The sequence below is a fragment of the Sinocyclocheilus rhinocerous genome, unplaced genomic scaffold (genome assembly GCF_001515625.1).
Source record: "Sinocyclocheilus rhinocerous isolate Xijiao unplaced genomic scaffold, SAMN03320098_v1.1 scaffold171, whole genome shotgun sequence".
NCBI lineage: Eukaryota > Metazoa > Chordata > Actinopteri > Cypriniformes > Cyprinidae > Sinocyclocheilus > Sinocyclocheilus rhinocerous.
In genome coordinates, this window is record NW_015642206.1 from 523765 (window position 1) to 538180 (window position 14416).

Consider the following 14416-nt stretch of genomic DNA (forward strand, 5'->3'; position numbering starts at 1 on the left):
GTGAAGTCTTCTCTTGATTGTAGACTTTCACAGTGACACACCTACCTCCTGGAGAGTGTTCTTCTCTTGGCTGGATGTTACGAAATGTTTTTCTTTACCATGGAGAGGATCCTCCAATCATCCACCACTGTTGTCATCCGTGAATGTCCAGGCTTTTTTATGTTGCTGTGCTCACCAGTGTCTTTTTTTCTCAGAATGTACCAAACTGTTGATTTGACCACTCCTAATATTCCTGCTATCTCTCTAATGGATTTGCTTTGTTTTGAAGCCTAACAATTGTCTGTTTTACTTGTATGGAGAGCTCCTTTGACCGCATGATGTAGGTTCACAACAACAGCTTCCAAATGCAAATGGCACACTTAGAATCAACTCCAGACCGTTTACCTGCTTAATTGATGTAGAAATAATGAAAGAATAGCCCACATCTGTCCACAAAACAGCTTTTGAGTCAATTGTCCAATTAGTTATGGTCCCTTGAAAAAGGGGAGAAGGTACATATTAAAGAGCTGTAATTCCTTAACCTTTCCTTAAATTCTGATGAGAATACCCTCAAATTAAAGCTCAGAGTGTGCACTTTAAGCCCATATTCATTATATAACTGTAACTTGAACATGTTTTGGTCAGCAACTAAAATAATAAAAATTGTGCCTGTGTCCAAATATATATGGACTTGACTTTATATATGTATGTATGTATGAAACACTGCTGTGAGGGTGTTTCTAATGCAGCTGCTGAGGGAGTAATGGTAAATTTGCCATCATTCTCTCTTCTGACCACCATAATCCATATGTCTATATTTTTTCACTGTTGGAAAGTCATTGAAAGGCAATACTGAATTTTTTTCTTTCACCTTTGGTGCAAATGGTAAAGGGAAAATTTGATTTGCTGTGGTCTCTTATATACCTCTATGGAAGTTTACAAAGTTTATTTAAACCCAGAAATGTGAAAAAGGTCTAATGTTCATTCGTATATCTCTTTTGAGCAGGGTGTTAACATTTTTGGAAAGGCCTTGAAAATGGTATTAAAAAGCTTTCAGCTGGAAGTGCTGATACCTGCAGATACCCTGTGATAATTTTTGTGATTCTGGTCCCTATGAGCTAACTGCCTCTATTTCAACTGTTCAGAAAACTTTAAAAGGCAAACAATGTTATTGTGAGCATTACACAATAGCAGGTTACTACAAATTTACCCATTACAACTTCAAAAAAATCCTTTTACAGATGCTTCAAAAATTTCAACATTATTAATGTCAGAATTAAGTATTGGCACACTGCAAAGAATAAAATTGCGATTTGTAGATGAATTGATTTTCTTTCAATGGCTCATTTCATCATTCATTGCCTGTTCCATTATAATGTCACTGCCATTTATTCAACAAATTACAGTTTATCACCAACATAAATTATTATGCTTTGACCCATAAGAGAATGCCATCCAGCAGAGACCGAAGTCTGTTTTTCTATTGATTTTGACTGTGACAAAGGCTGAAGGAAAGGCATGCAATTTTGGTAGACTAGCCAGAGTGCATTTAAATTGAGCTGAATTACTTACGGGTACAGTACAAAGCATTTCTTCGGTGCCTGGTAGCGCCTGTTCTGGTGATATTACAACTTGAAAAAGCAAAATCGTCTAAGGCACCCATGTGAGATGTTAATTTAAAAATCCACTCTGCCAGGTATGAAAATGCTAGTTACTCGCAAAATAAATGTGTCCTGATTATGTTTTTTGGCATATGTGTGTGTGATACCAGGAGGAAGATGAAGTTCCAGATGATGAAACTCTCAATCAAATGATTGCTCGTAATGAGGACGAATTTGAGCTTTTCATGGTAAGACTGAAATTGCTCAAAATTTGCTACTTTTACAGATAGTCCCTTGCATGATGATTCACAGTAATTGTCGTCTCTTTGAAAAGAAAGCCACGTGTTTTTGTGAATTTGTGCATTTTGAATCCATTTAGAAGTAGAACAGGAAACGTACCAGTTACTTTCAAACTTAAGTAATCCATTAATGGCACTTTTAGCGCATGGATTTAGACCGCCGTCGAGAGGATGCACGCAACCCTAAGCGTAAACCTCGGCTAATGGAAGAGGATGAGCTGCCATCATGGATCCTGAAGGATGATGCTGAGGTGGAGCGGCTTACCTGCGAGGAGGAGGAGGAAAAGATTTTTGGCCGTGGTTCCCGTCACCGCAGAAATGTCGACTACAGCGACGCGTTGACGGAAAAGCAGTGGCTGAGGGTATGCTGCTTGCGTTATATTTAGTTCATTATAGTCCATGACAAACATGTAGAATGACACATGGCATAAACATAATCCCATCCATATGTTGAGAGCTCTTGTTTCCATAGCAACAGGTAGTCTTTCTCTCTTTCTAATGGTCTCTTTTTATGCTGCATGAAGGTGCACAGTGATGAAATACTCATTATGAGTATTTCCAATTTGCCATGTTCAAGTTGACAAGTTACTTCACTTAAGGTTCAGTGCTGATCAGTGTTGTTTTCGTATTATTTATATACAATAATAGTGTTCATTAATATTTTGATTTGGCTTTATTTTAAAATTTCTTTGTTTATATATGCTTTTATTTTATTTCAGTTTTAGTTTTGTCTAAATTTTGCTTAAGTTCTTCTTCTAATGTTTATGTTGTATTTATTTCCACTTTATTTCAAGTACAGAGAAATCTTTATTAGTTTTAGTTAACAGTAACCACACTGGTACAGATAGAACTTCAGAAGCATTAAGGATGAAAGTACTAACTTGACCGCAAGAACTGAAATGAAGCCATAATTCATGAAGTGTAGACAATGATCATAAAATTGTAGAGCTTATAGCATCTGTCTTATTAAAGTGTTGTCATAAGCTGGGCTATGCAACATTTACATTGGCATCATGTACAGAAAGCTCAGCAGATTTCTGCAGAATTGGGACAGCCATCATTTATAAAATGTACAAAGCCCCTGTTCTTTGCATATTCATTTATAAGATATTTTGGTTAATTTGATAACAGCTGTCAGCTACCAATAAGAGTGTAGTGATCTTCTGTCTGAGCCTAAATATATGCCAAAGGTTTGAGGACCTAGAGAACCAGACGGAGATATAACAGCGATCAGTTTTTGGTGGGGTTTTCAAGTCACTGGCTTCATTGTATGTTTTGATCAGTTGAGTATGAATCAGATTTCAGTATAAAGGTCCATAAGAATCAGAGCAGAGCAAATTGTTTTTAGAAAATTTAAATCTGTGTTGATGTAGAAAGATACAGCTTTGCAATATAAACCTTTGACAAAAAAAGATTCAAAATCAAAACTCAAAAAAGAAAACATCAAAATTTTACTCAAGTTAGTGTTGAAGAATTAATGGGTATATCTTTTCACTACTTCAAATGATTGCACATCATATAGCCACAAGACTCCTCTGCAAGTTTTTAATGATCTGTAGAGGATTTTGTTTGCATTCTGTAAATAATGTATTAAGTGGGTTGGAAAATGTTTGAAGCGTTGCAAACAGTGTGTATTATTTTATCGGTCTGCTCATCTTTTTTCCACAACATATCCTCACCATAATGTGATTGCTAAGACAACAACACAACAGCCAAGACAAATACAGCTCTCGTCTCTGTGTAACAATTCAACTCGATCAATGAACCCAATTGCATTACACTGAATCTCCCAATCCCAAATAGCTCATTTTCTTATTCGCCATCCAGACACAAATTGACTGTTCCTCACTCTAACAAGCTTTTTCCTCTGTCATTTCCTTCCGCAAACCAGTCTCAGTACAGTCCTCCTAAACTATTTCAAAGCTACCCAGTGGATTGTTCCGGTCGATAATGAGTGCCGAAACTGTTTCCATAGGGCATTGCGGTTGTTCTTTGGTGAGGGTTCGTCTGCTACAGGGTTTGGCTGGAAGGTAACAAGAGCAAAACTGTATTTGAGCACAGAGGCTGAAGGTGTAAAGCAGCAAGGGAGGTAATTATATGTGGAGCCAGTTCCTGGTAAACAGAGAGCCACTGAGGAGTAAAAGTATACTGAGAGAGGAAGGAAGTTCGACACATGGCAATCAGATCTTTTGGGGCAACAATGTGGGGTCTGTGAGTTTTATGGGGTGGAAAAAGACCACTTTGATTAAAGCTATCAGAACCACATTGCTTTTATTGTGGCTTGACAGGTGATTTGGGCCTTGAAAATAATCTTATTTAGTGTCTCACTGTTTTTCACCTTTTTTTGCTGTTTAAGTAAAACGCACCGTTAAAGTGTGAGTAAATGTTTACCCTGTGATAGTGTTGTTGGGCGATATGCTCAATTTTGATATAAACCTATCGTCAGCCTGTGAGATCGCCAATACACAATATTATTGTGCTTATTTATTAAATTTTTAAATAAATTGCCGGAATGTGAACCAACTTCAGCGTAAGGCTAAAAGCAGCCTAATGTTTTTAATGTGACTGAATGATGATAATAATAATAATTCATTACATTTATATAGTGCTTTTCTAGGCACTCAAAACGATTTACATTGTCAGGGGGTATCTCCTCATCCACCACCATTGTGCAGCATCCATCTGGATCATGCGACGGCAGCCATAGTGCGCCAGAATGCCTACCACACCAGCTTATTGGTGGAGAGGAGACAGAGTGATGAAGCCAATCACAGGGGTTAAAGCAAAAAAAATCCTGAGCCTGAACTTTTTTCCGGGGGTTGGGGGTTGCGGGGGCGGACACATACAAAGGGTTATTTGGCAAACAAAAAAGAAAATGATTTTCCTTGAAACTAACTAGTAACGTATCTGCCATTGCCATTAGCCCTTGACAGGCTCAGACTACAGATTATGGAGGGATATTTGAAACAGCAATACCAAGAAAGTTTACTCACTACAATATGGTGCAAACACATGTAACATTTAAGATGCTTTTGATATCAAGTTTTGCTGGTTAGCTTTGTCCTTGGCAGGGTACAAGATGACCTACGATCTAAAACATGACATTTCTGAAATTGTTTTGTTCAAAATAAATAATGGTAAATTAAATACTAGGAAATTAATATAAAATAGGAAATATACAAAGACAGTTTACTACAGAAAACTACAGTTCAGTTTAAATAACAACAACAAAAACATTAAAATAGTCCAAGACCTGGTAAATTAAACAGGGTTCATACAGATACTGCAAAATAAAATTCCAGGACTTTTAAGGCTACTTTTTTGGTTTTCAAGGACTAAAATCAGATCTCACTTATCAATCAATATTGTTATTATCTTTCAAATTCTAATAAATAAACTAATAAAACAAAATGGTACAAATAAAGTGCAGCACATGCAAAGAATGCAATGACTGTGGCAACTTTAACATTTGAAAGGATACTATGGCAAAGTTATCACTTTCCTTATTTAAACTGATTTTTTTTTTCATGAATATATGATTGACCTGAAGAATGAAAGCTATATCATACACTTGGAAAATTATGAGCTTTATCACGCTCATAGACACTAGGGGTGTGACAATACACTTAGCTCACAAGGTGAGACAAAATGCAGATACTTGGTTCACTAGAACGAGACAATGTTTTAATACTTTAAGAAATTTGCAAATGACAAAATATTTGTCTGTTAATCACAAAAAGTAAAACAATGCAGTTGTATTTTGAAATGTTTTAACTAATCTAGGGCTTAACTAATGATTATTTTGCTAATCAAGTAATCTACTGATTATTTCGGCAAGTGAGTAATCTGATGTTTTTTAGTAATACAAATATAACTAAGTGAAAAACAGGCTTTAATATGACTATATTTATATATAAAGCAACGATGAGGCAACAATAATTGGCCTCAAATAAAGTATCAAAACCAAGTAAATGGTTTTATTGAACAACACTGTTAAATACATAATGTAATATGCCTATATTATAACAAATACCTGCAGAGGGCGCCAACGGCCTGGTGATGATTCATGTATTTCAACGACATTTCCATTTCATTTTAATATTTGGCCACATGCAGAGTCAGAAACTTTTATTTTGAAATCGCGATGTGTACGATACATCGCATATTTAGAATATGTTGATGTATTCTCTTGTGTTGGCATAGGTTTAAATGATTTAAGTTACAAATCAAGTGAGTTTTCCCAGATGAACGTTAAGTAACCCAAACTCACCGCATATGCAGAGGAAGAGTTTAACCTCTTTTACACATAGGCCTACAGTCTTTACTGGTAAATTACCATTAAGAGATCATGTGTGAACAGGACCTTTTCAAAAATACAGGTAAATGCATTCTGGCAATCATATCGTTCTTATGGAGATGACATGATTACTCTGAGCTGTTTACAAAGCTCCGCTGCTTTTTTAATAGCTTTTCTATGTAAATATGACGCTAGATGGAAATCTTTGACCATTGCGCCTCGCAGCTTTTTCAATGTGTCGCGCTCGAGACCCAGGCTTCTTCTCCATTTATCAGCTGCGACTCTGCAATTGGATACTATTATGCGCGTCTCATGTTTATACGAGCAAAAACTTCTGATTGGCTAGTAATGTTAGTTTGGATGAGAGTGAAAGCTGTGTTCCTCTCATACATTGGTAGGCGAACTCGAACGTGATACCAACAAGTGTTTTTAAATGTAGGACGACTATCTTTTTTTTCTAGCAGCCAAACACCGCACGCCGGAGATATGGCACGGTGCCGGAGAACTTTAAGCCCTGTAATCAGTAGATATGGGGATTGTTAGGAGGCCATGATGGTCAGAGGCCAATGGGCAAATTTGGCCAGGATGCAGAGGTCACACCTCTACTCTTTTTGAAAGACATCCTGGGATTTTTAATGACCACAGAGAGTCAGGACCTCGGTTTAACGTCTCATCCGAAGGTGGGATTTTTAATGACCACAGAGAGTCAGGACCTCGATTTAACGTCTCATCCAAAAGACGGGTGCTTTTTGACAGTATAGTGTCCCCATCACTATACTGGGGCACTAGGACCCACACACACAGACCACAGGGTGAGCACCCCCTGCTAGCACCTCTCCCAGCAGCAACCTAGTTTTCCCAGGAGGTCTCCCATCCAGGTACTGGCCAGGCTCAACCCTGCTTAGCTTCAGTGGGCAACCAGTCTTGGGTTACAGGGTGATATGGCTGCCGGCCATAAATTTGTGTTTAACATGTTAAATTTTAACATGTTATTATATTAAACATGTTAAATGTTAAATTTGTATTCAATTCAATTCAATAGAAACATTGTAAGTTACTAATTATAATGCTTACATTTCCTCAGTTATTCAAAAAGCAGCTACAGAAAGCGAGCAAACAATATTTACATTACCAAAGAACATAATCTCTGACTCAGTCTAGTGCTTTTAGAGTTTATGCACTTTAAAAAACACTCCCGTTATAATCAGTGAAGCTGTCTACATTGTATGATGAATAAATCTTTTATACTTACATTGCACGTACATCTGCACTTTGTTGTTTATGATGAGAGAATTCACGAGTCAGAATTCAGTTAGTGCATGCTGAACAACAAAACTCCGCTGTTTCAGCGATAACTCATCTGAACGCCTCTGATTGGCTATTGCATTCATAAGCTCAACATAATTGTGTGTGATTGGTTATAACGCCCAACACTGTAAAACATGGAAAAAATAAGCCCTTACATTAATTAGATAGTATTACTAGCCTAATAATAATAATAATAATAATAATCGTCTTGCTATCATCAGTGGCATCAGCCACAGGCGATATCTCTGACTATCGTCGATACATGATATATCGTCTATCGGCACAACTCTACTGCGTGATAGTCTCCACACACAAAAATGGTTTCTTTTGTAACTTATGCTTGAAATCATTCTCCAAGATTGCTTTTACACAGAAAATTATGACGAAGCATTTCCCCATCGCACAGCTCAGTGGCTCAACAAATTGATTTTGACGCTTGACTGCACAGAGCTTAGCAAACAGTCAACTGTGTTGGGAAAATGAAGTCTGTTGCGAGGTGTGAGAGAATACGTATCAGTCTAGGGCAAATAAATACTCTGGCCATTTTCCGTCTGCCTTCAACCTAAAATCTGTTCTTGCCTTGTGCGATATAACATCTAAATGGTGTATATGTATGTACATTATGTGTGTTTCAAAAGAAAGGTCAGTCACCCATAGCGCTTCTGCTGCTGAAAAGGGGTCATTCACACTGACAGCCAAGTCATTCGTTTTCAGTGTGAAATGGCCACTTGAGGTGACAGTAAAATGACGTGGGTGTCTCCAGTGATTCAGCAAAGTTGAGAAAAGATAACTTTATGGTAATAAGCACTCTGACACAACTACTAATGGGAATAAAGTAATTGGAACTTGTGTAATGCATCTCCTGTGAGATACTGTAGCCAAGTGTGGGCAAGTCAAAGGAGAAGTACATGTTACTTTAGCGATTTCACTGTTCTCAATGTTTTGTTCTTGCCCACATACAGGGATCAAATTGATGCATAAAAAAGTGTTAGAAACTATAAGTCTTTTAAGTGACTTTATGCACTACTCAGCTTTCAGTATAAAAAACTTTTATCAAAATGTTAATGGGGCAGTCATGGCTTAATGGTTAGAGAGTCAGACTTGTAACCCCAAGTTCGTGGGTTCGAGTCTCGGTACAGGCAGGGATTGTAGGTGGAGGGAGTGAATGACCAGAGTACTCTCTGCCTCTTTTAATACCATGATTGAGGTGAGACCCTTGAACAAGGCACCGAACCCCCAACAGATCCCCAGGCGCCGCAGCAAAAACAGCTGCCCACTGCTCCAGGTGTGTGTGTTTGTTCATCACAAAAAAATGTGCTGATGTTTTGCGGAGGCGGTGCTTATCCATACTATTATATCATAGAGTAGAACATTCCTAAAGCTGTCATTTTGGCAGACTGCCTTCAATATAAGCTGTTTTTAGAATAACGAGAAAGTTTTGAGTTCTGAAACTTACAGGATGTTTTTATAGTACAGTGACCTATTACAGTATATGTCAAAAGATCAAGGGGATTTTGATTTCTCAGTTCATGACCCCTTTAAGTAATGGCTGCTGAAAATTAAACATTTATAAATTACAATTTTAAATATAGAAGTTAATTTAAATTTTAATGAGATTTCATAATAATACAGTTTTACTGTATTTTTGTTCCAGTAAATGTATGTGTATTTCTCTGTCTTGTTTCAACAACCTATAGATTATACCCACACAGTCTATGATTTTGAAGTCTGCACCCCCAGTATCACATGATGTCAAGAGCACACTTCTTTCACAGGTGCTGCTGAGCTCTTTTTTTCCCTCAGATTAGCTCAGTACCCACAGGTGTGACCTCACCATGACAACGGTTGAGGTGATGGAGGAGGGGGTTATCCATTATTGGCTCAGCGTTACTAAAACACAGCCAGAGGCGTCTCTGCAGACAGCCAGTATTTGAACCCAGGATCTCAGCCATGGGATGCATCATTTGAGTGCTCCGGACACAGCATTTAAAAGGATGATGTGTACCCCCTGCGCTGACCTGCTGGATAATGCACAAAATTGATGTGGTGCTAAAAAGCATGCATCATATTTTTCTTTGTGATTACATAAATGTAAAAGTAAACCGTGTAAATTTATGTACACTACTGCTCAAAAGTTGGGGGTCAAAAAAAAGCCTCTCATGCTCATCAAGGCTGTATTTATTGGACCAAAAATTCAATAAAAACAGTAGTATTGTAAAATATTATTACAATTTTAAAGTTTTCTATTTTAATGTATCATAAAATAGAATTTATTCCTGCAGAGCAAAGCTGAATTTTCAGCAGTCCAGTCTTCAGTGTCACTTCAGTGATTCTTCAGAAATCATTGTAATATGTTGATTTCATGCTCAAGAAACATTTATTATTATTATTATCAATGTTGAAAACAGTTTTTGGAAAGTGTGATATATTTTTTTCATGTTTCTTAAATGAATAGAATGTTCAAAAGAACAGCATTTACATGAAATAGAAATCTTTTGTAACATAAATGTCTTTACTGTCACTTTACTGTCAGATAAATGCATGCTTGTTAAATTACCAAAAAATAAATAAATAAACAAATAACTTATAGACCCCAAAGTTTTGAATGGTATGGTACATTGGATTATATTTCAGATGTGAAGTAAACTTTATATAACTAAGTGGACAAAGGCATTTTATGTCTCTTAAAACAGGACATTAACATTTGAATTTGCTTGCAATGGCAAGTACAAACTCAAAACTGATTGTTTTAGTTATTTATTTAATTTGGGAATTTATCCACAACATGCACTGTTAGGTTGGATATAGGCCTGGACCCTCTTTCATAACATCTTGGTAGAGAGTCAAAATCAAAATTGCACCACTGAAACTCTTATTAATTTGTTTTTATGTGCGAGTTTTGGTTTCAAAAGCGGATACTCTTTAGGGTCTGTTTATTTGTTCATTGTTCATTTCTGGCTCTGTGCGTACACATTATGTTCAAATGAGGGTTCTGGCTCAGCTGCATAACAGGTGTGTTGATTTACTTTGCTCTGAGGATCAAGCCTTCTGTATTATGATAACCGACCTTTGAGTTTTACAGCAAATCTTACAGAAGCCCAAAAAACAAAGACAGATATACATTTCTTGCTTTTCAAAACTTCTCTGGAAGTTGATGGTTTTACTCTGGAGTCTCGCTCATTCAGTAGTGGAATTACACATTTTTTTGGGCATTTTCTGAGTTTTAAAGTCTTACTGTGCAGACATAACCTAGCAGGATCACTTGTATACTTCTGCTTTACAGCAGGGGCAGGCATTAGGCCAAACTCAACAGCACAAATGCATTGAACCATACAGTATATTCACTGAAGGCGAATGACTCATTCTTTGTAAATAAACTGACTGGAAGATGAGAGAATACCTCTATATCCATCTGTGTAACAAAAGGAAGGGCAGGATGGAAAAGAGATGCCAGACAGATGGATTTAATTAAGAGCAGTTCTGCACAAATTCTGATCTCAATCATGTCAAATTGTGAGACTGATGAAAGTCCAAACGGCTCCATAATCAGGGCCCGTAGTCTGTAGTTTCTTTCACTTCTAAATGTAGTTTATGGTAATGAGCATGGCTTTTATGGCTGCCTATAGGGAGGTGAAGTCCTCAAATCAAATATCCACTGTCATACAGAGAAGCCTAATCAGTGAAATTTGCATTTGTAGAATCATAGCTATGGCATTTTTCTGTTTGGCATCTATTTGATTTAGCTTCTGATTTAGATGAAGAGGCTTCAGTCCCAAATGTTGTATGTGCCTGGACAAATTTTCTTTGGTGGATCAAATATATATTGAAATCATCACGCACATCTAAATGCAAATTGCCAGTAGACCGTAAATATAATCTAGTGATCAACAGTTGTATCTTGTTTACTTTTCTTATCATTTCTCTTCACTTATCAATTTCTCTTGAAAATGTATCTTCACATCATTAACTAGCCAACGTGGCCTGTTGAACTTGACCTCTGGCAGGCTATAGAGGATGGCAACCTGGAGGAAATCGAGGAGGAAATACGGCTGAAGAGGCGCAAGCGTAGGAGACACGTGGACAAAGACATGAGGCGTGAGGACGCAGACAAAGCCAAGAAGAGAAGAGGACGTCCTCCAGCAGAGAGGCTCTCCCCAAATCCACCCAAACTCACAAAACAGATGAATGCCATCATTGATACAGTCATCAATTACAGAGATGCGTAAGTGCTGTTAAACTTCCACTAATGGCTCATAGTGCCTACCCATTCCTCAGCTCACTGTTGTTGCAGGTGACTCTTTGAACTGGCCGCTCATGTGTAGTTAAGTGACCTGGAATATCTGGAATGTAATTATGTACCGTTGAACTCTCAGTGGCTTTGTGCTGAACATACTGTTTTCAACTGTTCCAGGAATTCATAATGTGGTGATAGGCAAATAGGATGTTGACAGGCACTGTTACTGTATTCCAGATATTCCATGTGGAATGACTCCTCACTGGGGTAACAACCAGAAGTAATATGAGGTGAAGTAATGTGAGGGCAGTCATGTAGGATGTAGGCATTGTAAAATCTAATTGTAGCAGGCTAAAAAAATCCTGCATGGTGTTTTACATATATATAATGGTCCTTTCAGTTGATTTGTTCACTGAACATACCTGTTAACGATTGAAAATGAAGATATTCCAATTTTTCAAGAATGTCCATAACCGATTGTCACTTCAAATTTACAATCAATTAATCGTTAACATTAAAAATGCAAAATGTGCTTTCAGAATTTAAAAGCACATTCACAGAGCTATTTATAATCTACAAATTTAAGCAAATATACTTGAAAAAGTTATGGTATTTTTCACTATGAATGCAATTTTTTCCAATTTTTTAAGGTCGGTGAGATTGTTTAAAATGTTTTTGAAAGATGTTTCTTATGCTCACCAAGGCTGCATTTATTTGATGAAAAATGCAATAAAAACAGTAATATTGTGAAATATGTATTACAGTTTATAATAACTGTTTTCTATTTTAATCTATCTTAAAAAAAAAAAAAAATCCTGTGAAGGGTTTCAGTCACAGTGTTACATGATGCTTCAGAAATTAGTTGGTGCTCAGGTAAAATTCTTATTAGTATAGGTATTAAAAATTATTGTGGTACTTAATATTTTTTTGTAGAAACCATGATACTTTTTCAGGATTTTTTGAATAGAAAGTTCAAGATAGCAGAACTTCTTTGAAATGGAAATCTTTTATAAATATCTATCAAATGTCTAAATATCTATTATATAAAAAAAATCTGAAATAATTACACCAAAATTTTGAAGAGTAGTGTATGTCAGTGCAATTACAGTAGAGTTTGAGTTCTATAAATTCTATATATGAAATTTTATTATTGCAATAACAATGATATGCGCTTTTGATAAATAATTTTTTTATGGATGGTGGGGGTCGAGATAATGATTATATACTTCAAATTACAATACATAGTGTTTGTTCAGCATACAGTACAGTACAGTACTTAGCATTAGTTTACAATTACATTGGTCACGGTTATCATAGACATCTTACATCAGACCCTGTCAGAGAGACTGAAGGATGGTCATTGGTCATTGCTGTACTTAAACACACTGTCACAGTATTTCCAACTACCATAAACATAATTTATAGTGAAACTCTCCTATGCCTGAGTTCATCAAGTCCACGTTTTTATAAGCCAAGCGTGCGTGAATTATTTCTGGTCTGCATGTGTGCACACCTGTGTCAGGGATGTGACGTGATGGGCAATTTTTCTCCCTCACTGCTCAGACGATTAACTGAACTCATTTGCAATGAAATTGATTCATTGGCAATTAATAAGCTTAATTTAATCAAATGTTTTTTGTTGATTAATCAGTGTTCTTATTTGTAGCTGGCTGAATGTCTGACTCGTAATGCACTGGGATGTTGGGTAATGGACTGTCATGCCCCTCTGAGAATTTCAAATCAGCTTCAGACTGACACTCAAATTGTGGTGCTGCTGAGAAAGTCTTGTCACACTCGCCATGGTTTGATTTCGGCAGAGTGGAGGATTTGGAATTACACGGGCGCCTCTTGTCAGGAAAAAAACCCATAGCTTGATGTGTCACCCAATTAGGCTGCAATCCCACAAATTGAAGGTAATTCATCAGATTGATATGCTGGCTGTCTCTTTTGGTGGTCCCCATGACAACCTTCCAGTTAACAGCACATATCAGTTGTGGAATAATAATTTTGCTGTCTGAACATGGCAGTAATTTTACATGATAGACAAATCTCTCGAATCTAGCCCATATTTAAACCAAGACATCTAGAGATGACAGTTAGGTAGTATTTAAGCTTCTCTGAAACAGACGTTCTTGGCAGTTATTTTAAATTTATGACGCTGTGGAACTTGAGTCACATAAAGTGAAAACTAAGCATAGCCGCATTTGTCCTTGAATGACTAGAAACCCAGTCTCAGTGCCACACTCTCATGACTAATCCCAAACAGAGCAGAAAATGCTTTCAGCTGGCATTTTTAACTCGAATTGTGTAATTTCTGTCACTAGCGCAGCACTGACTGTTTTCAAACAGGTTTTATGAACGGAGGGTTAAGGCCATTGGTCGGCAGATAATATTGCCCTCACTGTAAAAAATGACCGTGAATTTAATGCTAAAAGACTGTAAAAATGCTACAGTAAAAACCTGTTAAATGGTTAACGGTAAATTCCCCTACTATATACGGTGAAAAACTGTATTGGACATTACATGTATTGGACATTAATTTTACGGTAGTATACTGTTTTTGGAAGTGGAAAAAGACCGTATAATTTACAGTGAATAACCATAAATTGACATTCCCAGAATTCCCTGAATTGCATTTCAAATTTGATGTTTTTTTGTTGAAACAACCATGTTTCTACATGAGTTTTTCATCTCTTTC

At 36.8% G+C, this 14416-nt stretch overlaps 1 protein-coding gene across 2 annotated transcripts in view; it reads left to right on the plus strand.

Moving 5' to 3' along the window:
• The window catches only part of LOC107755735 (probable global transcription activator SNF2L2), a 47289-nt gene that overhangs the window by 23209 nt on the left and 9664 nt on the right, over positions 1 to 14416 (plus strand). For both annotated transcript variants that reach the window (XM_016572620.1, XM_016572621.1), the window contains exons 27-29: positions 1751 to 1828; positions 2023 to 2241; positions 11489 to 11706. In XM_016572620.1, coding sequence (XP_016428106.1) covers positions 1751 to 1828; positions 2023 to 2241; positions 11489 to 11706 — 515 coding nt within the window. The remainder of the gene's footprint in view (positions 1 to 1750; positions 1829 to 2022; positions 2242 to 11488; positions 11707 to 14416) is intronic.